We start from the raw sequence: 20842 nt of genomic DNA on the forward strand, positions 1-20842 counted from the left end.
CTGATTAACTGGAGGAGCAATATTAGTATCCACTTGGTGGGCATCAGTTGGGGCTGATTTATCATTCTCTTTACTTTCAGGGTCTCCTTTAATGACCATGGGCTTCTCATGTATTATCTCTCCCTCAACAGCTGTTGTCTCTTTTTCAGTATTTTCTACTTGATGGGTGATATCACATGTAGTGCTTACCGAAGCACTGGTGACAGAAGAGGGGGTTTCTGGACAAGCTGCCTCAGATGCCACGGCACTACTACTTGTAAGGCTGTCAGATTTTATTTGATCCTTATCTGGTAGGGTTGAGTCCACTGTTTTACTTATGCTAGTCTCAGTGCCAGATTGAGATACTTTTGGTGGCGCACTTTCATTCTTAATCTGTGCCTGTGGAGTAGTGCCAGGCACTGGTTTGCGCTCAGCTGGTATTGGTTCAGATGGCTTAGGTGGTTGTCCCATACCCCCAAATAAAGATCCACCGATCCCCCCAAGTATAGATGCTCCAGTCTGGGGCCCTGCAGTCTGAGCAGCAACTCCTCCAAACATTCCTCCAAGTAAAGAACCACCAGGCTGTGCTGTTGCCGCAGATCCTCCAAACATCCCACCCAATAATGATCCACCAGTCTGGGGACCTGCAGGCTTGGCAGCAGCTCCTCCTCCAAACATCCCACCTAATATTGACCCTCCAGTGGTGGGGGCGGAGGTTTGAGGACCAGACTGAGGGGCAGAACCCTTGAATAAACCTCCCAGTAATGATCCAGCGGTTTGTGGAGCTGCTGTATCGGTGTTAGACCCTCCAAAAATGCCTCCTAATAGTGATGCTCCACTCTGACCAGGAGCAGCTTGGGGTGTTGTTCCTCCCAGTCCAAAAAGTGAGTTCTTCTGCTGTTGCTGAGGACCTTCAGGAGGAGCAACTGTTGGTTTGAAAAGGGAAGACATAAAGCCTGTAACTGCATCTGCTGCCGCGTCACCAACAGATTTCTCTGGCTCTGGAGGCTTTTGCTGTTCCTGGACTGCAGTATTTGCTGACTGAGTGGCTGGTGTTTCCTCTTCTACTTTAGGTTTTGTTGTATCTTGACTCAACTGACCACTCACAAGCTCTGGTTCTGCAGGTTGTTGTGCTTGTGCACAAGTTTCAGATTCTTTAGACTGAATATCATGAGTTAAAGTAGTTGGCTTGTCAGCATCTTGGCATTTAACTTCTTCTGCGACAGTGCCATCTGTTTTGGGTAAACTTGTCTCAAGACACTGAGCTGTACTGTCAGTTTGTAGTGTTTCTGGCTGGTCTTTGCTTTTGGTAGCAGTATCAGTTTCAGAAGTTTCAGGACCAGCTAGTGCTGGAGCAGTTTTACTTTCATCACTGGGCTTTAGTAGAGCAGTTGCATCAGAAGTAGTGCTGGTAAGAGATGTAGCTGAAGTTTTCGTGTCATCACTTGATTTTGGTGTAGCTGTTGTAGTGGGTGTTGTGGGTGGAACAGATCCTCCAAGCACAGAAGGCAAACTTTTATCAGATGGCTGATTAGGAGCTGAAGCTCCAGATAAAACGCCACCTGGAAGAGATGTACCAGTCTGTGCAGTAGTTGTTTGAGAAGCTGGTCCCCCCAGAATACCTCCCAATATAGAGCTACTACTTGGGGGTGCTGAAGTTTGGGTAGCAGGCCCACCAAACAATCCACCAAATGGCCCACTAGTCTGAGGTGCTGTAGCTGAAGCTGCTGATCCTCCAAAAAGACCACCCAAAATAGACCCAGCAGTCTGAGGTCCAGCAGCCTGGGGAGCAGATCCACCAAATAAGCCTCCAAGTAAGGATGTCCCTGCCTGGGGCCCCCCTGTCTGAGGAGCAGTTCCTCCAATCTTAGTGGGACCAACAGGAGGAGTAGACTGAGGGGCAGACCCTCCAAATAAACCACCTAGTAATGACCCCCCTGTTTGAGAAGCTGTTTGTTGGGGTGAAGAGCCTCCAAACATTGCCCCTAACAGAGAACTTCCAGGCTGAGAAGATGGCTGAGGGGCAGAGCCTCCAAGCAGGGAGAACAAACCTTTGCCTGGTGGGTCTTTGGGGGCTGATGATGCAGGTGCAGACCCTGGAGGAGAAGGACCTGTCTGGCTAGCACTCGGTTCAGTGCTGGGACCAGAAAATAATGAAAGCAAACCTTTTCCTGGACTGTCTGACGTGGACCCTGCTTGTGAGGATGGGGCCTGTGTCCCTAATCCACTAATCATTGAAAGAAGGCCAGAAGATGGTGGCTCTTTGGAGGGAGCAGAATCTTGAGATGCCCCTTCTGTGTCTGTTTTCTTTTGCACAGTGACACATGTTGAATTTGACTCTATAGATGCAATATCAGTGCCTGTCATTGTGGCACACTGTGTACTATCTACAGTAGCATCAGTGGATGAGCTGGCGTGCACTTCACCTGATGTTTCATTGGCTACCGCTGGGACAAGGCTACTGGAAACAGATGACATTTGGGAAGACTCATGTGCTGTTGGTAGCTCTTTAGTATCAGTAACACCAGCAGATGAGGCAGCAGGAGTTTGCTGTGGAGGTGACACAACATCATTAAAAACAGATAGTATACTCTTTGTAGGTTCTTTGGGAGCTGCAGTCCCTGGGGAAGTGGACGAATTTGCACTTCCACCAGCTCCTGGTGTTTGAGGAGTACTGGGGCCACTGAACATGGAAAACAGAGTGTTTTTCGGACTTTCACTAGAGGTGGACAAGCCACCCAGTATTCCCCCAAGTACAGAGGTGGCTGGCTGCCCTTGTGGTTGTGGCTGTGCTTGTGGTTTGGATTGTGTCTGAGGTTCCCCTTGTTGTTGAGTTTGTGGTTTGGCCACTTTTTGTTGAGATGACGATGTTGGTGGCTGAGGTTGTGGAGGACTGGGATCACCAAACATTGAAAACAGTCCTTTCATTGGGCTTTCAGTTGAACTTGAAGACCCTGGCAGAATTCCCCCCAGAAAAGATCCTGTTTGGGCTTGCTGTTGGGTGCTGGGACCACCAAACATTGAAAGAAATCCTGTATTTGGGGGGTCTTTTGGAGGAGCAGTTCCCTGTTGTGGTACCTCAGCAGCAGGTTTGGTTTGAGGGGGAGGCTGAGGACTTGATCCTCCAAACATTGATAGTAAACTTTTACCAAGTGATTCCTGCTGAGGGGGTTGTGGAGCTGCATTTGGTGGATGTGCTTGAGGCAAGGGCCCAGTTTTAGGTGCAGCCTGAGCAGTGTTTGGCCCACTAAACATTGATAATATACTTTTACCAAGTGATTCTTCTTGTGGAGCTGTATCTGCTGCAGGTGATGGAGTTGTGGGTCCAGATTGGGCAGCTGCTGTTGATCCTGTCAACATTTCTCCAATTGAAAATCCAAACAGTCCACCGGATGGTTTAGTTCCGGTCTCATGTTTTGTCTGTTCTGTAGAAGGGATAGTTTCTGACCTGCTTGTTGCAGGGCCTGTTGTTGAACTGGGAGAAAATGCTTGGGATATACTTTTGTTTGGGGGTTGGCTTTGTGTGGGCCGAGAGGTACCACTTTGGTCCATTGTTCGTTGTCTCTGTATACCCTTCGGTCTAGATGCCAGTGAGCCCTCTGTAACGCTGGCTTTCATTTCCTGTTTCTGTGGGGGAGAGGGCTCAGCGCTAAATAGGCTGCTAATTGATCCAAATAGATTTGACACTCCTGTAGCCTCTTTATTTGTAGGGGCACTGCCTGGTAAGGAAGCAGTGCTGCCAGTTTTGCTCTGGTCATTGAGAGATGTTTGAGAACCTTTGTGGGGTTCTGGCACAGGTTCTTCTATTCCCACTGCAGATTTCAGAAAGTTCATGATGCCTGCCTGTTGTTCAGGTGGTTTCTCCACTGGTGTCTCTACTGGCTTTCCAGCTGTAATTTGTCCAGGTGGTCCAGGTTTAGTGAGAGACTCTTTTGATCCTAAAGGCACTGTGACATTGGGCTGCGTTTGTGGGGCTGGTTGTTGTGCCATGGTAGTCTGACGTGAAAGTCTTGGTTTCTGTGAAGCCGTATGTGATTGAACTGAGGGGTGAGTCACTTGAGCAGCTGTTTGAACTGTGGGCAAAATTCTTCTGTGTGTGGTAGCTGGCGTCTGCGTTTGTTGTTTAACACTTAAATCTGGCTGTGTCACAGCCGTAGATTCCTCTTTGATGATCTTTGACTTAAGACTTTGGAAACCTGACGTAAGAATGTTCTTTGAATTTCTGTCAGTGGAGGATATACTAGGTTTAGTTGATTCTGCCTGTGATGTTTTGCCCACAAAAGAGGATATGAGAGAAGAAATGTTTTTGACTTGACGGTTAGGTTGTGGTTCTCCTGGAGAAACTCTCTCCCTCCATTCCCTCTCTGATACATCATCCACATGTTTCACTGTTACCCCAGTGGATGAACGCCTTCGTTGGCAGGGTTGGTAGCAGTTGTATAGTAGCTGTTGATTGGCATTTGCAGTTGGAGTAGAGTTCAGGGAAACGGCAACCTTTTGAGCAAGAAATGTCTTAACTCCCTGGTTGTTCCAATAAGGGCCAATGTGGTCTTTATTATGACAGGAAAGGTCAATAACATCTCTGCATTGGTTTTCATAAATGTCATTGTGCTGTCTTGGATCTATCCTGACTTTGTTTAATCTGTAAGATGTGAAATCTAAATCTTGTTGCCCTTGTGACAGAAATGAATTTTCAAACATCTGGGAGAACTGCTCAAGATTTAAATTCATGATCTGATTTCCTTTTCTATAGGCAGCAGACAAATCTAGGGGCGCATTAAGAAGTTGAGAATCATTGTGATCTTGACCAGGTAGCCAAAGAAGCTCATCCTCATTGTAAAGTGGAATTTTAAAGCCACAGACTTGAACCATTTCACTGTCTAGCCAAGCACTGGGAAAACCATCAAACTTCTGTGCATTTCCAAAAGACTCGCCTTCCGGGGCACATGCATACACATATTCACCTGCTGCATCTGTAAGCAAGGCATAAATGTACTCATGATCTGTGTAAACAAAGTAACCACAGTCACCATCTTCTGCTGGCCACCACATTCCTTGCTCCAGAAGTACAAGCCACTGCTGATACCACTCAGTGTCTTCAAGGTACAGGGAGTCTTCTGTCTCAGTTCTGGCACTTGGGGGGCAGTTTGAATCTATCGGTCTATTCAAATTAAACTGACTCTGATGAAACATGCCATCGGTATGATAATTTTGTCGGACTGCATTATCCATTCCATATTGCCAGTTAGCTGAATAAGATAAGCTTGGTGCCATCTCCTCGTAATAACCTTCATGATATGAAACCCCATTCAAGCTGTAAGTGCTGCCATCATTGAACGAGTGCCATTTCCCAAACTTTGCATTACTCTGTTTATTAGTTAAGTTCAAAGCACCTTCCTCGTTAGATGAATATTCTATGGTTCCCAAGTCTTCATGGCTGTTCCATAATTTCCTCTTGGAATAAGGATCATCATTACCATGTCCCTCAAACTGATATGGTTGAATTTGCTCTTGGCAAACAACGCCTTGCCATGGCGCAGAGGAGTTAAATGGCTGATATGTATTTGAGGAGTTGCAGGGAAGAGCAGATGCCTGTAATGACGCACCCTCACAGCTCTGTCTATAGGCTTGATCTTCTCCATGGAATTGATAATTCTGAGACTCATTCTGAAACTGCTGCCAGAGAGCACTTTCACGGATCCACTGGTTTTCATCGTAAGAGGGAGTCCTACCATAAGGGGACAACTGATCTTGGTAAAGATTTTGCCCGGTTGCTCCATACAAAGAGGAAGTGCTTCCACCAATGTATGGCTGCATGGACATTAATGAGGAAGTTGTATGGCTTTGTAAAAGGGAATGGATATTTCCTGTACTATAAGCCATTGGGTGAACTGACTGAAGTGAGCCAGAATAATACAACTGAGATAAGTTACCCGTGCTAATTGAGGAGTATGTTGCCTGGCTCTGAAGTGACCTTGCAAAAGTAGCTGATGTTCTTAAGTCTAAACTTTCAGTGTCAATTGAGACAGGTGCACCGATTAAAGCATGTCTGCTCAGTCTTGGATTAAAAGAATCTCGAACAACTCTTTGGCTGCCGTCCCTTCCAAAGTCGGAGGAAGCACTTTTTAATATGCCTGAATGTAACTGTGTGAACTTAGTTGATGGTGTCTGTTGTTCTGTAATCTGGCCTGACGTTTCTTGTTGTTTAGGAGTACAAGGGTCCTCGGTTACATTCTTGCTAAACAGTCCTGATAAAAACCCTTGTTGGGCGGTTCGTGGAATCCTTCTTTCTGTCTCTGCATGGTCTTGTGAGGATTGTTGTGTTACATTGGTCTTTAACTGTGTTTGTTGTGGGGTCTGCATTGTGACTGTGTAATTATTGCCTTTCTGGTTCAATGATTGTCCTGTTGATGTCTGGCAGGTTGTGTCGACGTTTTCAGATGATTTTGTTAACTTGTTAAACAACCCTGAGAGCACTCCACATTGACTTGTTGTCTCCACTTGTGCTTCAGCAGTCTGGCTGCTTGGCACTGTGATTCGTTGTTGTGCTTCATGGATGATTTCGGGCTGTTGCTGTTGAGCCCTATTTTCTGTGGAGGGCTTGAATAGTCCAGAAAGCAGACCACTTGCTTGAGTTGGTTTTTGTGTTGAGCTATTTTGTGGTTGATTTTGGTTGGACACTGGGATATTTCTTGCCGTTGGTTGCTCATGGCTGGATTTACTTGGGGTAACTCCCTGCTGTTGAGCTGATGGGTGCTGTTGCGTCTTTATGTTGTCTGCTGAAGCAAATTTAAAAAGACCAGATAAAAGACCACTTTGTTGGGATGGTGTTCGCTGGAGTGGAACCGTTTGTTGTCGCATAAAGCCTAGTTTACTGGTCTCCTGTTGGACACCTTGCTGACTTGAAGTTCTGTTCCTGAGTTGAGGCCCTCGATTTGGACCTTGAGTATTCTGTTGGTTGAAACCCTGTTGATTATGTTGAACGTTGCTTTGTTGGTGCTGAACTGTTTCACTGCTGGAAACATTCTCGGAGGATGCAAATTTAAGCAAGCCAGACAACAGGCCCCTTTGTTGAGGTTGTGTTTGCTGAGTTTCATCTGAAGTCTGCTGCTGGCCAGAGTAATATCCAGGGATGTTCCTCTGCTTTTCAGCTTCAGAAGGCTGTGTGTTATGTGGTATATTTTCTGTTGATGAAAACTTCAGTAGCCCTGAGACAAGGCCTCCCATCCGTGGTACTGAAGAACCTTGTTGTGGGGGAGGGTGATTAGGAAACTGTGGGGGAGTACTGCTCCTGGGTGGTTGATTGTTATGGGAAGCCTGCTGTGGCAAATTGCCAGACAGGTCACTGGTAGAGCCAAATTTAAGAAGTCCAGATAGCAGCCCTCCTTGTTTGGGCTGATTAGAGCCCATATGAGAGATGTCCTCATTTGAGGTCCCTTTGAAAAGACCTGTCAGAAAACTTTGTGATTCAGGCTGATGGGGAGCTTGATGCTGCATTCCATGAGGGGCGGCTGTTGGTTTCTGATTTGACGTGTGTTGTGCATATGAGCCAGGTGGCACTTTGCTGTTCTGAGATTGCTGACCACTACTACTAAAATTCTGGTTTGAACCAGACGGAGCAGAGGTAGGGTTAAACATGCTAGAAAACCATCCTTTCTCCGTGTTTTCCTGGGGCACAGCAGAATTCTGTGTAAAGGTAGTGGAGGTTGTTGAAGTTGAATCATGATATGATTGCACAGGATTCTGTGTGCTCTTGGAGGCACTAACATCTTCATTAGATGCAAACTTTAAGAAACCAGAGAGCATGCCTCCCTCTGCTTTGGGGTGTTGCTGAGTGGAGGCATTTTCAGAGGAGAGAAAAGGCAGTTTGATTTTACTGCTCAATGATGGGTCCTCCACTGGTTTCTCTAGTCGGGGATCCTCTGTGGTTCGAAACACTGGATAAACTGCTACAGGTGGAGCTCCCTGAGGTGGAATGGGGACAGAAGGTGTGATCAATGAACTCAATGACTTCTTAAAAGGGCTGAAGAATCCAGTGTTTGCTGATTGTGTTTGGCCAGTCGGCTTTGCCGGCCCTGGCGTAGGCACGTTTTCTTGTTTGTAAGTCATTGGATTTTGTCTGCCATATATACTTTCATCCTGTTTTTGTTCCAAATACTTCTCTTTTTCTGATTTCCCACCACCTTCTGCGGTCATTGACTGTTTATATTGATGAACATGTTTCTCATCCCACTGTGCATGGCCTTGAGAATATGTGGACTCTGGTGCCTCTTCAGCTGAGTTCCCATTATCTCCTCCTGAAAAAAGCTTTAACGGATTTAATTTCCCTAGGACTGAGTTTCCTGGAGCGCTTTGAGGTTTGGTTACAAACTCTGGTACATGTTCTTTTGTACTTGTTTGAGTCTGGCTCCTTATGGAAGCTTTTGTTTCTTGATTATAACTTTGTGTTTTGGCATCACGTGGTGGCTGAAAAGGCAAAGAACTGAATGGTTTTTCATGAGGACTTTCCACTGGAGATACAACAGCCACAGGAGCTGAGCTATTTGATTTAGGAATGAAGGAAAACAGTTTTGTTAGTCCAGATTGGTTGGAGGGTTGTGCAGATGGGGCTTGTGGAGACGGGACAGGCTGTTTGGGGCCTCCTCCAACTCTGTCAGTGAGAGAACTAAATATTGAGCTCATGGCATTTTTCACCCCTGAAATACCCTGGTCAGAAGAAGGTTGTGACTGGGTTTCCCCTCTAGGATCCTTTGATGAACTATTTTGGTCCTCTCCAAAAGAATCAGTTCTATAGCTACCCAGAGACGATAGCCTAGATTTGCTTGATTTAGGAAGGGAACCATATTTGCTAATTTCCTCTTCTTTCTCAGCAAGGTATTCAGAAACAGTTTCGACTAGACACTGGAGCTCATCCATAGGGTCTACATATTCATCACTTGGTTCTTCTACAGGGGAAAGCATTGCCTCCGGAGCCCATCCTCCAATTTTAGCTTTTCCACACTTCTTCTCTCGAGGACCCTGAGAATTTTCCTTGTGACAGGAGTAAGAATATTTGTCTTTGTAATGCCTCGAATTCTCTGGGTGAAAGTCTTCTGCTATAAAGGCAAGGTCATCAATATCCTCCTCTGCTCCTACGGAGTAGTGCAGATCATCATAACTCTCTAAATCAAAATCGAACCGTGCCCTCATTCTGGCATCCTGCTCTTTTTTGTATGCCACATAATTCTCCAAAGTGTTGTCTAGCTCATTTTTCGCCCACATCCTTGTTTTGTAGAGAAGGCCATTCTGGTATGGCCTGAGGCAAGATGTCATGCGCTCCTCCTCTTCCTGCATCTCAACTACCTGCCGCATAAACAGCTCCCCTCTCTTCTCACGGAGCAGTGCAAGGTCAGAGGGAAAAGCCTCTTCTCTCAATTTGTCTGCCTCTGTACCGAGCAACCCTCCTGGGTCCCTTATCTTTTTCTTTCGCCGCCGATCAATAGTGTCATAGCCCTCAGGGTAGGTGGCAGGCAGAAAACCACTGCGTTGAGTATTTTGACGGATAGAGGTATGCGATGGCTCTGAGTAGGGTTTTCCCATTCGAAGGATAACGTTGTCTTCCTCATCGTCCAAGAAGTCACTCAGCTGAGGCTTGCCCTGCCCTTTGTATTTGTTTTCCCAATCTTCAACCCCCATGCCAGAATCTACAGGTATAATTCTGACCCTTCCTTTATGGTTTAATGATCTATTTAGGGTTAAAGAATGGATTTAACAAAGGGATCGAGAAGGATGCAGGGATAAAAAAGAAGCACAACACGAAGAAAAAAAAAATGCAAACACAAGTTTAGCAGAATGAAAAATGGAGAAATAAAGAACAGTTTCATGCAAATGAGAAGACACATTTCATCTTAGTTATCAATGTTGTAATGATATTACAACATTCTTAACAGAGATTACAGGCATAATATATACGCAGCAGTTTTAAATGATCTTGGCAGGTTTAAAGATGCTTTGTTACATTGTCATCAGACAGCTGAGCTACCCTGAAGAAAAATGCAAATTACAAAAATACCTTGTTGTACATTCTAGTGTGCATGGATAATAAAACTGCATGCAAGTGTAAGAGTGAGTGAGTGTGTGTGCCTTTGTGAATTTAGATCTTTTTAAGCCCCTAGCAGCAGCCATGCTTATCAGCACTTCAACACTCAGCCTGCAACAGTGTCCACGAGAAATGCCTGCTAAATCACCGCCATATGGCGTCCACTGAACACGTTTTTAATCACCAAAGAAATGCATGTGTGTCACTGACCTAGTCCGTCCATGTGTGACAGAGGGGATTTCCTTAGTGATATGGCTAAACCAAGTTCAGAGCCTATCAAACTACCAGGAACTTCAACCAACACAACAGACTCTCAAGCCAAAAAGAAACGCTAACAATGAGCTTTCCCCTGGCTGCAGTCCCATTTTTTATTTCTGATGCTGAATTATCCGGATCAACTTCCTATCAGTCCACACAGGCAGATTTGCAGCGGTCTCACTGGTACACATGTATTCCATGACAATCCACGAGCGCACAAAAGTAGATTCCTTGCACTGAGACCACTTGTTTTATTGACCAAAACTGGCCTCGAAAAAAGCTGTGTAGTGGTATAACAACAACATATTATTATTTATATAGCAGTGGTATTTTTGGATCGTGTCTTTTCCTCTAATATAATATAGTCGCCACACAGACACTTTCGTCCATCTTCACTACATTCGACAACTTCAGTCATACAAAACAAATAGTCTGATGTGCCTCCTGATGTGCAAGCCAGTAGACAACAACAATAACATGAATTAAAAAGCTAGAGAGAGCTTAAATGCACTCCAGCACTTAGGCTGGGGATACAGGGTGTGACAAAATCCGCCTCTAGAGTACAGATCCCTCCTGGTCTACTGAAGCAGCTAAATGAACCATCTACTATGCCATGGCAAGAAAAACCAGCTCATAGACAAAGTAAAAAAGTGAAGGTGTGTATGGGTGACTCTGTGAATACTCTGTCTACCTGGTTCCTCTCTGGTCCCTGTAGTCCAGGTCAAAACTGTGGATAGAGTCCGCGCAGGAGTCTGGGTGTTGCTGCTGCCGAGGCCCCATGGGATACTGGTGCATGGAGGAGTTGGGCTGAGCTGTTGTGTGGTATCGTGGAGGCAGGCTGTTGCTCGTCTCGCTGCGGTAGTCGCTATCCCGGTCATCTACGGCACTGTCCTGGTCATCCAGAGCTGCAACAGGAAACAGGGCGAAATGAATTAATACATCTTTCCTGAAACATTTGTATGTTTCAAGTGACAGCAAGTATTCTTTTTAAATCCTTGCTTATCATTAACTCATGTCAAAACTGAGGGTGCTGAGGAGTTAAAACTTTCATGGACCAAACTGTTAAGAGCTAAAGAAATATACAAACTGGGGTCAGTGTATGCCAGGGAATAATAGGGAGGTTGAGAGGTCAAAGGTCATGCACTTTTAAAAGACCATGCCTTTATACATGCTCTCCTGCTAAATTGAGGACATTGAGCTGCTCTATCTCTGTATCAGATACTTCATTCACATATAGAGCTCAGCTTTTGTTTGCTAAAGAAAGGCAGGGACAAGAAATATACAGATTACCTAACTTCATGGAAGTCGGACTGTTATTACACTGTACAACTTGAAACCTTACAATGACAGACCAGTGTTGCTCATAAGAAGGTCATCTACACAAACCACTTTCTGAAAGTGGCCATATCAACCTCAACAGTGACCCTTAGAAAACTTCTAAGAGCTACCCATGAGTTCGGCGTCTGCTGGAGGGGACAGCTGGGTTTATCTTTTCAAAGCGATAAAGTGGAGGAAGAGGGATGAGATGTTTCAGTTGATATTTTCTGGGAGGATGATAAAATGTCAAGGCTACTGTTGTTTGGCAGATTTTCAGAAATATCTCTATAAGCAATGCTTAACATATTCAAATATGTATGCTCTCAATATTTTGTTGAATTCTAATGGTCTTCCTAAAAAAGATGCACGAAGCACGATTTCAGAATGAGTTGTCCTGACTCTTATTCTGGGATGTGTGCTAATCCAGTGATTTAAGGATAAAGTTAACAGGGGTAATGACATTATATGACATCAGCATAGAGGATAGAAAACAGGTAAACATCGAGAGCGGGAAGGGAAGTAAAAAGGCCAAAGAAGATCAAGGAAAACATTGCGGAAAATCACGTGTAAGGTGAAATAATGAGAACAAAATGCATTGAAACATTATAGATTACATGTTATTGGGAAATATTGGGGCATTAGGACATGCAGAGGGCACTGAGGATTGGCCAGGGGGGAGAATTTCATCAAAGTGTGCTTTACATACTCAGTGGGTCAGCCCATCCGAAATAGTTGCCTGGTGAAAGTGCAGACGTTACAAGTGAGAGGTACAGACAGAGGAGGGGTTGTGCTAACAAAAAAAGAGTGCTCCTGTCTTGTAACTCTTGATGGACTCTTGATTAAGTTAGTAAGAATATAGTCAGACTGAATTCGAATGATTCAACTACATTTGGCTCATCAGGATCAAGGAAGTGAGGGGAAATTATATCCAAGCCTGAGAGCTAAAGGGGTGGACATCTGGCTCCATCTAGTGGCCGAAAGCAGTAAGGGCAGGCACACTCACAGCACTGGGAAGCCGCAAACGGCAGTGGGCGACTCTGAACGTCATCCTGAAGAGGGTACTACAGAGGAGAGACGGGGGAAAAAAACAGCAGAGCATCAAGTATGCTTTTCATGTCGTCATATTTCTATTATACTTTCACTGGCACGACTCCAACATTTACAACAAAAATAAAAATAGCAGCTCTGCGTCATTAGCACAAGAAGTGGTAAACAGGAACATACAGGCACGCTCTCTTGAACAAAAGATTATTTATTGACCTAATCTGCTTCATAACTGTGAAACAAACACTCAAACCAGCAGGACATTGATGACTTTACCTCATCGTGGATTCTCATGGTATTGATGCGTTCCAGCTTGCCCGTCCAGTACTGCGCCTCGTCATCTGGGATATCTGGTATAGAAATATGTACACAGCAAACAAATACACATGAACCTGTGCTTGAAGTCAACATCCTGCTCCCTGTGATTTTAAGCATCATATTTCAGGATGTCATCATAATACATTTATGGCTGTTTAATTTCTCATGTGCCTCTTAGGAATGAGGAAAAGAAGGCAGTTATTTACTGCAGCAATAGCGACGAACTCTGAAAGGAATACTTAACTCCTTCACCATCTCATATATTCGTCATTCTGTTTTAAGGCCTTTGCACACGAAGTCTGTTTTTCTCGGATATGTTTTTTTTAATCTGCTGTCCAATGCGTTTTATTGTTCTATTCGTTGCGAAAATTCACAATATGTGACAAAATACACATTTCCTCCTTTGTCTCTCTCCACTGGAGTTAACTATCTGGCTGTCACCACTCCCTCCCTGTCTTTCATTTGGCACTACAGCTGCATGAAGGGGCGGAGATGTCCTCCAGTTATGAAATGATTCTGTGTGCCCCGTTCCTCTGTCTTGTCATGGCTGTGTCCCAAAGCCAAATTTTCTTCACTCGTTCTTGGTCAAACGTATCTTAAGGCTTCTGACGGATGCGAAAAATGCAGAAAATCAAACCTTTCCTAAAAATTTAATAAAATTCAAGTTTCGGACTCAGTGTGCATACATGATTGACACAAAGTGACGTATTCATTTTTAGACGTGCGTCAATTTCGGACAAAAAAACAGACTAAATGGGCAAAGGCCTTTACGTTGAATTGTGGAGAAAACTTTGATCTTTGATCTTCTAAAATGGAGGAAATTCTTGATGAATTGAAGTCAGTGGGGTCCATGTTTAACGACAGCAAAACTATATCAAAATAATCAATTTACAAGCTCTCACACAACTTGTACAGTATAATCCAAGTCTCATTTATCCAGTCATATGCTCAGTACATCCCAAAGAGACAGTACTTGCCAAGAGGGAACTGAAATAAAAGATAAACTGCTTGCTTTAAATCCACTTCATTCACTAAAGAAGATATTTACCTTGCTTAACACAGGAGCTTCTGGTCCGCCACCACCTTGATCAGTTACTTTGTGTAATTGTGTGACTTTGGTGTGTTAAAGAGTTAATTCTTCTTCATCAAAGTCACACAGTAACACAAACTACCTAACTGATCAGTTCAGTTCACCAATTTTGGATTCTTTGTTTACCAGAGGCGTGCAAGAAGGACAAAGTTTACAAATCAACAGAACACAGGGTGAGTAACTGATTTATAAATGGTCATCTAGGGGGGTAAGCTTTCCTTTAAGAGAGGAGGATCAGAGACAGCAGCAGAGATTCTGTCTCCAAAGATGCTACAGCTGAGTCTTGGCAGTATATATTTGATATACTTGTTTGTTGCGTTTGAGACTTATCCGACTGTATTGTTTGTTAACCACTGCGAGGACAAAGGTTCCAGGTTCTTATCTCTCTTATTTTCATTACAACTCCATCAAGTAAGGTATGCTTTTTAACATTTGTCATTTTTACTTGTGTTGGGACTATGGGTGCAAATTAGCTGTAAAGCTAACCCCTAGCGTATATAGAGAAGAAAAAAGAGGTATCAGTTCAGGTGCTGTCACCATTCCCATTTTTCCAGGGGCTCTGCGGTGCTCTGTAGAAAGATGCACATTAAAGGCCACACACACAAAGGCCAGGGCTTCAAAGACACACCGACCCACAGCTTTAATGAATGGCTCTGTTGGCTCTGGTGGTCATGATAGCCTCCTGCAACCTTGAAAGGTCTCCTCTTGAAACAGAGAAAGAGGCCCTCTCCCACTCAGCGAACAGGCACCCTGCTTTAACTTTGATGCCTTTTGATCACAAGGTTTGAGTCCGATATGATGTGTCAGTAACAGATACTGTGGGCAGAACTGTGGTTACAAACGGAGAGAGTAAGAAGGGGAGCACAGGAAACATTTAACCCTCCAATCTTTAGGATCGCTGAATTATCCCCTGGGAAAAATAAAAATTAATTAATAAGTGGCTTATATGCAAGCTGTTTTAACATTTAGTGGCTAGACTGGACACATATTGCTGATACCTGTAATTCAGTTCAGACCAATGATTCGCGACAAGATGAAACCATTTTAGAACGTTTCAGAGAAAAGTTGCAGCGGTGTGAACTGGCTGTCTGAGCTCGACTCAAGCCGGCTGATGGTGTCACCTGCAGCTCAGCTGATCAACTTAAGGCTGGTCATCTGGTTCAACAGCTTGTAGTGACTGAGTCCACTGGATGAGTCAAAATGGCTGCAGATGGCGTGTTTGCATGCTGCGGCAGGTGCTCCGTCTCCACCAAGCCCGGGTGGGTTGCTGCTGCTGCTCCCTGTATGCCCCCTCACACACGTTGACTGATTAACTGACGCTGGTTATTCATATCATTGTGGCATAGTTATTATGAATACAGTCCATCTGATACTTGGTTTGTTCGCCATTCCATCAGTACTACAAATGCAGCTGTAGCCAGTATCTCACCATCACTATCCTCATTCATATTTTAAGAAGCTACAGATTATATTCAGCCACAAAATAAGGAAACAGAAGCTGGAAATCAGAACAGGTTTTCACAAAGTTGCAGAACAGCGCATTGCAAGTAGTTGCCTGTTTCAACTCGTCTCATCTCGAATCTTTGGTCTGAACTGGGCCTAAGATATCCAGAATGAACATTCTGGATTTCTGAAATTAAATTCTTACTAGGAAAAATATCCCATTTAAGATATCTACAATCCAGTCTTTACTAGTCATAATTTTAATTTCAGATATCCAATATGAAAAGCCATTCTAGATATCCATAATCTAATTTTAACAGATATCCACGCTACATTTGTGGCTCTCTCTAATTGCATTATCTAATTGTAGATCAAACTGGATATCAAAAATGCAATTGTGGATATCTAAAACTGAAAGCCCTATACACACAAATGTCAAAAGTGATTAAATTTTTCTTAAGAGGAACGTCATTCTGAATATCTGAAATGTTCAGAATGACAAGGGAGATTTTAATTATGGACATGTGCAATACATATAGTCTAGTTATTAAAGCAGCTGTGCGGAACCCAACAGCGACAAACAAGCCTTTCTCTATATAGCTATTTAGCGTAGCCTCGGTCGGGTCGGACACAGCGGAAGTCAGCAAACCAGAATACGGCACCCGGAGGCGGAAGTAAGTCTGCACACCCGCAGTGGCCCGCAGCCATTAAACCACAGAAGAAGAAGGAGCCGTGTTTACGAGTAGGATTTAAGAACTAGGCTAAATGACATGTAGTAGGGAGTAGTGAATGATTTCGGACACATTGCACACTCTTGTACAGTAGGTGGTGGTATGCACCTGGAAGTTGTTTGCGATCTGCCAATAAATTGAGAGAAGATGAAGAGCCGTGTTTACAGAGAGTGTTCTTCGAGTAAGCGGTACGCAACGGGCATTGCTGAACACAGCAATTTTACCAGATGTATCTATAAGGACTTGGTTGTACTTTCGATGTCATGGCGGATAAAGAAGGAGCACCATCTAAAAGAAAAGAACAGAAGAACAGAAGAAGGCTAAACGGGACAGTGATAGGGCTCGAGCCCAAACACGTGTAAACCCTGGTCAGGCATTCACCAAGTGGAGAGAGAGATTTGAAAGGTTTTAAAACTGATCCCGAGTTGGCCCTTTTCCTAATCGACAGGTATGTAAGTTTTGTTTTTATTTAGAGAATATACCGCAACTTGTTAGACGTTGTTTCACTTCAATATATGACGACATGGAAGTTATAAGCAAGCTAAATGTAACGTTAGCTGATGTGAACCGCTTTTGTCTAGTAACGTTACAACAAACGCCACAAAATTATCCGTGACTGTGACCATGAACACAAATATACAGCAGGCAGTTGTCCTCAGTTTATAAGAAATTCAGAGCTACACCAGAACATTTATGATTTTCCTCTTGCTCTCCAAAACAAATGCATGCGGTAATTGCCGGTTGCAGTCGATATTTTACGAATGAAGCCGAATGCCAGCTGCAGACGGAATTTTACGACACCAGGCTGTGGGTGTCATACCGCTTTGACCATAGGGGGCACTATAATCAACGAAAACTAAAGTTCCGCACAGCTGCTTTAAATGATAAAATTGCCTCTTCATAAGGATTTCAAGACATCTTAAATTTAGTTTTGACTATACAATCTAAAATTCTGGTGTCAGACATCTGAGCAATTACTTTGTGTGGGGCACTTGTGCAATAATTTTGTACAGGACTCTTGTGCAATTACTGCAGGTAGGACATTTGTGCAACCTGTGGCTCTAGTGACACTGAGCAATACTCTTGGGGTGTATGGATCTGGGAGTGATGGTGTATGTTAAATGTAGTTTGATTGTACATGTGTGTGGCCGTGTAACCTGCATTTCCTCGGATGTCAAAGACAGATTTCTCCTGAGGGAAACAATAAAAGCTAATCTTATCTATTCTTACAATCAAAGTAGATCGTAGATATCTTAAAATATAATTTCTACATGTAAGAATCTTATTGTGGATATCTTTAATTATCATGGATATCTAAAATGTAATTACAAAGTGGAGTGTCGTTTGATTAAATGTTAAAATGGCATGCTATGGGAGTATGGATCTAAACTCTCCCACAGTCTTCTTAGCTTCATATTGAAAAAAGAGCATTCTTAATCCTGTTGGCCACAATGGAACAATCTGGCAAAGACCAAATTATATTAACTGGACTTAAGTTAATAAAGGAGGATCTTCCATTGATGAGTCACTGCCCTCAATTTAAGCAGGAGAGAAACTCAGAGTCCCCAGTGGAACCAGATAGACAAAGGAGCGCTCTGTTTCAAGTCATTAGTTGCTCAACTAAAGTGCCCTTCTTCACATTATGCAATGAGATAAAGCTATTTTGTTATGATTTCATTTCATTCAGAAAAATGTGACCTCGTACTCTACTCATGAATGTCGTTCATATGTTTTCTGTTTGAGCCGAGGTGACGGATCAATGCAGAGTATGCTTACATAAGACTACAGGACACCAGCTTACAAGACGTCATCAGTTTGTTCGACAGAGCCCCAGGCTGGATATTTCTCCCTGTGTAGCCTCAGAAAGAGACTGCTGACATTTTAGCAGGAAACACGTGTAGCCTTTGTGTAACTCAGTGGATCAAGGTTTGATTTGCCCGGCGGTTACTAGAACTACAAATGTACTCTCGACTTCATGCACCAATGCAGAGCAGGTACTTGAGAAGACAGCAAAGGGAAATGTCTTACATAAGCACCTGTGGTTTACTCATTGGAGATTTGCCTTTTTCTGGAAGAGTTAAACTACAAGAAGAAGAAATGCATAGTACTTAAAAAAGAGATTAGCAACTGTGGTAACTCACCAAAAGGCAGCTCGAAGCGAGTGTCCAGCAGGACTCGATGAGGCGTTGGGTTCTTGGTGCCATATATCTCATCAGCCTTCATCAGGACCTCTGCATCCAGAAAGATCCACTCACCTGAGCCCTCCTGCAATCACATGTCAAGGGTGTAAATCAAACCATCACAATACCATATTTGCTGATATCAAAAAGTCTGACATGATAAGATTTTAACCGCTTGCCATTATCTGCCTGGTGCTAGGCCACTAGCACTGTTTGAATCTTTAGGAAGGAGGTGTACTTGGATGGAAATGGTGACACAGACGTGCCATAGGAAGTTCAAAATGTAGACGTATCTTAGGGATGAAGATATGTAGTTATGTTTTCCCTTTGCATCAATCATTGAGTGCCCCAGGAATGAGTCCTAAACCTAGAAATTAGATTGCATTTCAGCAGACGGGGTACCCTCGTCTCAAAGTCAATGGGTTTTTTGAATGAGATTTGGTTAGATGAAATAAGGTCTGTGGTTAACACAAGCTTAAGAGACTTTTATGTTTTCATCTGCAATATAAAATAGGTCCATTGATACCTGACTTGTGAACTCCTATGAAGCTTCTATGTGTTTTAAAGGCTAACAAGTGGCTACATGAGACTTCAGAATGTCATCATGCCATGCCACACCATGCCAAACACTGCTTTACATTCTGGTTATGGCGGTGACGTTGGGTCATGTTCCCAACTGGTCCAGCCACAGGGTCCAGATTTCCCCTTGGTCATTAGGTCAAGGTCCACATGATTAAATACATTCAGTTACAGTTTCAGACAAATTCATTTATCCCAAATCAGCAATTCATTTGCAGCTTTCCCACATACATACATGTGTGTTTAATCTCCTGTACCAGTAAGGTATTAGAAGTTTGTAACGAAGGACACCGAGTGTTGCTGGCTTTTTCTTGTTTAAATAGTTAATAAGGAAACGTTAAAAAACATATGGCATTCAGTAAAGGATCCAATAATAAAAATCTCATGACTAAATTCAATAAATATGTTCTCTAAAAAGAAAAGTTCAACAGCGTCATACTTGCGTTTGGCCATGCAATCAAGAAGCTGTCCATTACTCCTCTCTCTACAGCAGAAAACATCACTTCAAAATAAAAGCTCTGTGCCAGAAATTCACTGTACTTAAACATAAAGTGTGTTTTTTTACAAACTTGTCACATTTGCAAGTCACCTGCGGTCCATTCAGAATGGACCGGCGACCCACTTTTGGACCCCGACCCACCAGTTGGGAACCAGTAGTGTAGTTTGTTTCAAGCCCAACTTTAACTTTTTACTTCTGGAGATTGCAACTGGGCTTCAATAATCATGAAAGTGGTGTTCATTTGTGAAGATTATCTTGCTGAACAAAATGTTTAAGTACGATAAATGTCAATAATCCGAAATCCAATGGAAAAATCCCATTGGATTTTTGTTGAGGGAACCAGTGCGATGCTAACTTTCTTGTCGGTCTACAGAAAAACGTCATCCTTGGGGCACTTTATATTGAATTGCTGATCACTGAATCGATGTATCAATCCGAATCAATGTATTGTTTCACCCCTATTACATATTTATATCGGTATTTACATTGGTACGCAATTTGACTTTCTTTGTGTCTATTCATTTACCTAGTCTATGTCATTATTATCATTACTGAGAGTAACTTTTTGTCCAATGAAAACCAAGTAATGAAAATGAAAGAAAATGCAAAGAAGCACCTCTGTTTCATGGATCACATTTTTTTCCCCAAAACAAATACAGAATATTTTAGAATAAAATCCTTCCTGCTTTTTTTCTGGACTATATGATTCGTGTGTGGGTGCACAATCTGACCTCCTCTGATTGTTGGATACTCTTCAGAGGAATCCAGGCTGTCCCCACCATGGTGTCCCAGATGAGGCCTTTGTTCCACACCTCAACAATGAGGCCCAGGTCCAGCCGGTTGATCTCACTGAGAAAAAAAAAGAAAAGAAAGGCGGTATTCAGGTATCAAGTAATGTCAAGCTTCCATAACAACCCCGTCAGCGTGAACAGCGTGGGAAATGTCAGCAGATAAAAAAGCGGAACACTAATCGTGTACTCTGAGGCTTTGTTATCAGAACAAAAAAAGCGAGAAAACTTTCCAATATGCCATTCAATTCTCTCTCAATGGACCAGAAATGTCTCCGTAATTACTGACAGGCCCGACCACTGGCTGAAAACAAAGGCCACTTCCTCTTTTTGTTGTGTATTAGCTGTCATAATCCATTCAAGCCATGTTTTGTTATTCAACGTGCTATTCAAAGGGCTCAGAAACAGCTTGATGACAGCAACAAAATGGCATATCAATTTTGAAAGGAGCCGTGTGACAAGGGCATTTGCATATTCTCATCTGTGGCAGTTTACAACTATCGACAGGCCAAACAAAAGGAAGATGACAGGAAAGATA

The 20842-nt window shown here is 43.3% G+C and overlaps 1 protein-coding gene across 2 annotated transcripts in view; it reads right to left on the reverse strand.

The window, feature by feature from the left end:
* Nucleotides 1-20842, reverse strand: part of LOC126395791 (protein unc-13 homolog B-like) — a 91728-nt gene that overhangs the window by 41880 nt on the left and 29006 nt on the right. For both annotated transcript variants that reach the window (XM_050053513.1, XM_050053512.1), the window contains exons 4-8: nucleotides 20248-20365; nucleotides 18400-18523; nucleotides 12953-13026; nucleotides 12636-12693; nucleotides 11007-11220 (exon numbers count right to left, since the gene is read on the reverse strand). In XM_050053513.1, coding sequence (XP_049909470.1) covers nucleotides 11007-11220; nucleotides 12636-12693; nucleotides 12953-13026; nucleotides 18400-18523; nucleotides 20248-20365 — 588 coding nt within the window. The remainder of the gene's footprint in view (nucleotides 1-11006; nucleotides 11221-12635; nucleotides 12694-12952; nucleotides 13027-18399; nucleotides 18524-20247; nucleotides 20366-20842) is intronic.

This window comes from Epinephelus moara, chromosome 9 (assembly GCF_006386435.1).
Source record: "Epinephelus moara isolate mb chromosome 9, YSFRI_EMoa_1.0, whole genome shotgun sequence".
Classification (NCBI taxonomy): domain Eukaryota; kingdom Metazoa; phylum Chordata; class Actinopteri; order Perciformes; family Serranidae; genus Epinephelus; species Epinephelus moara.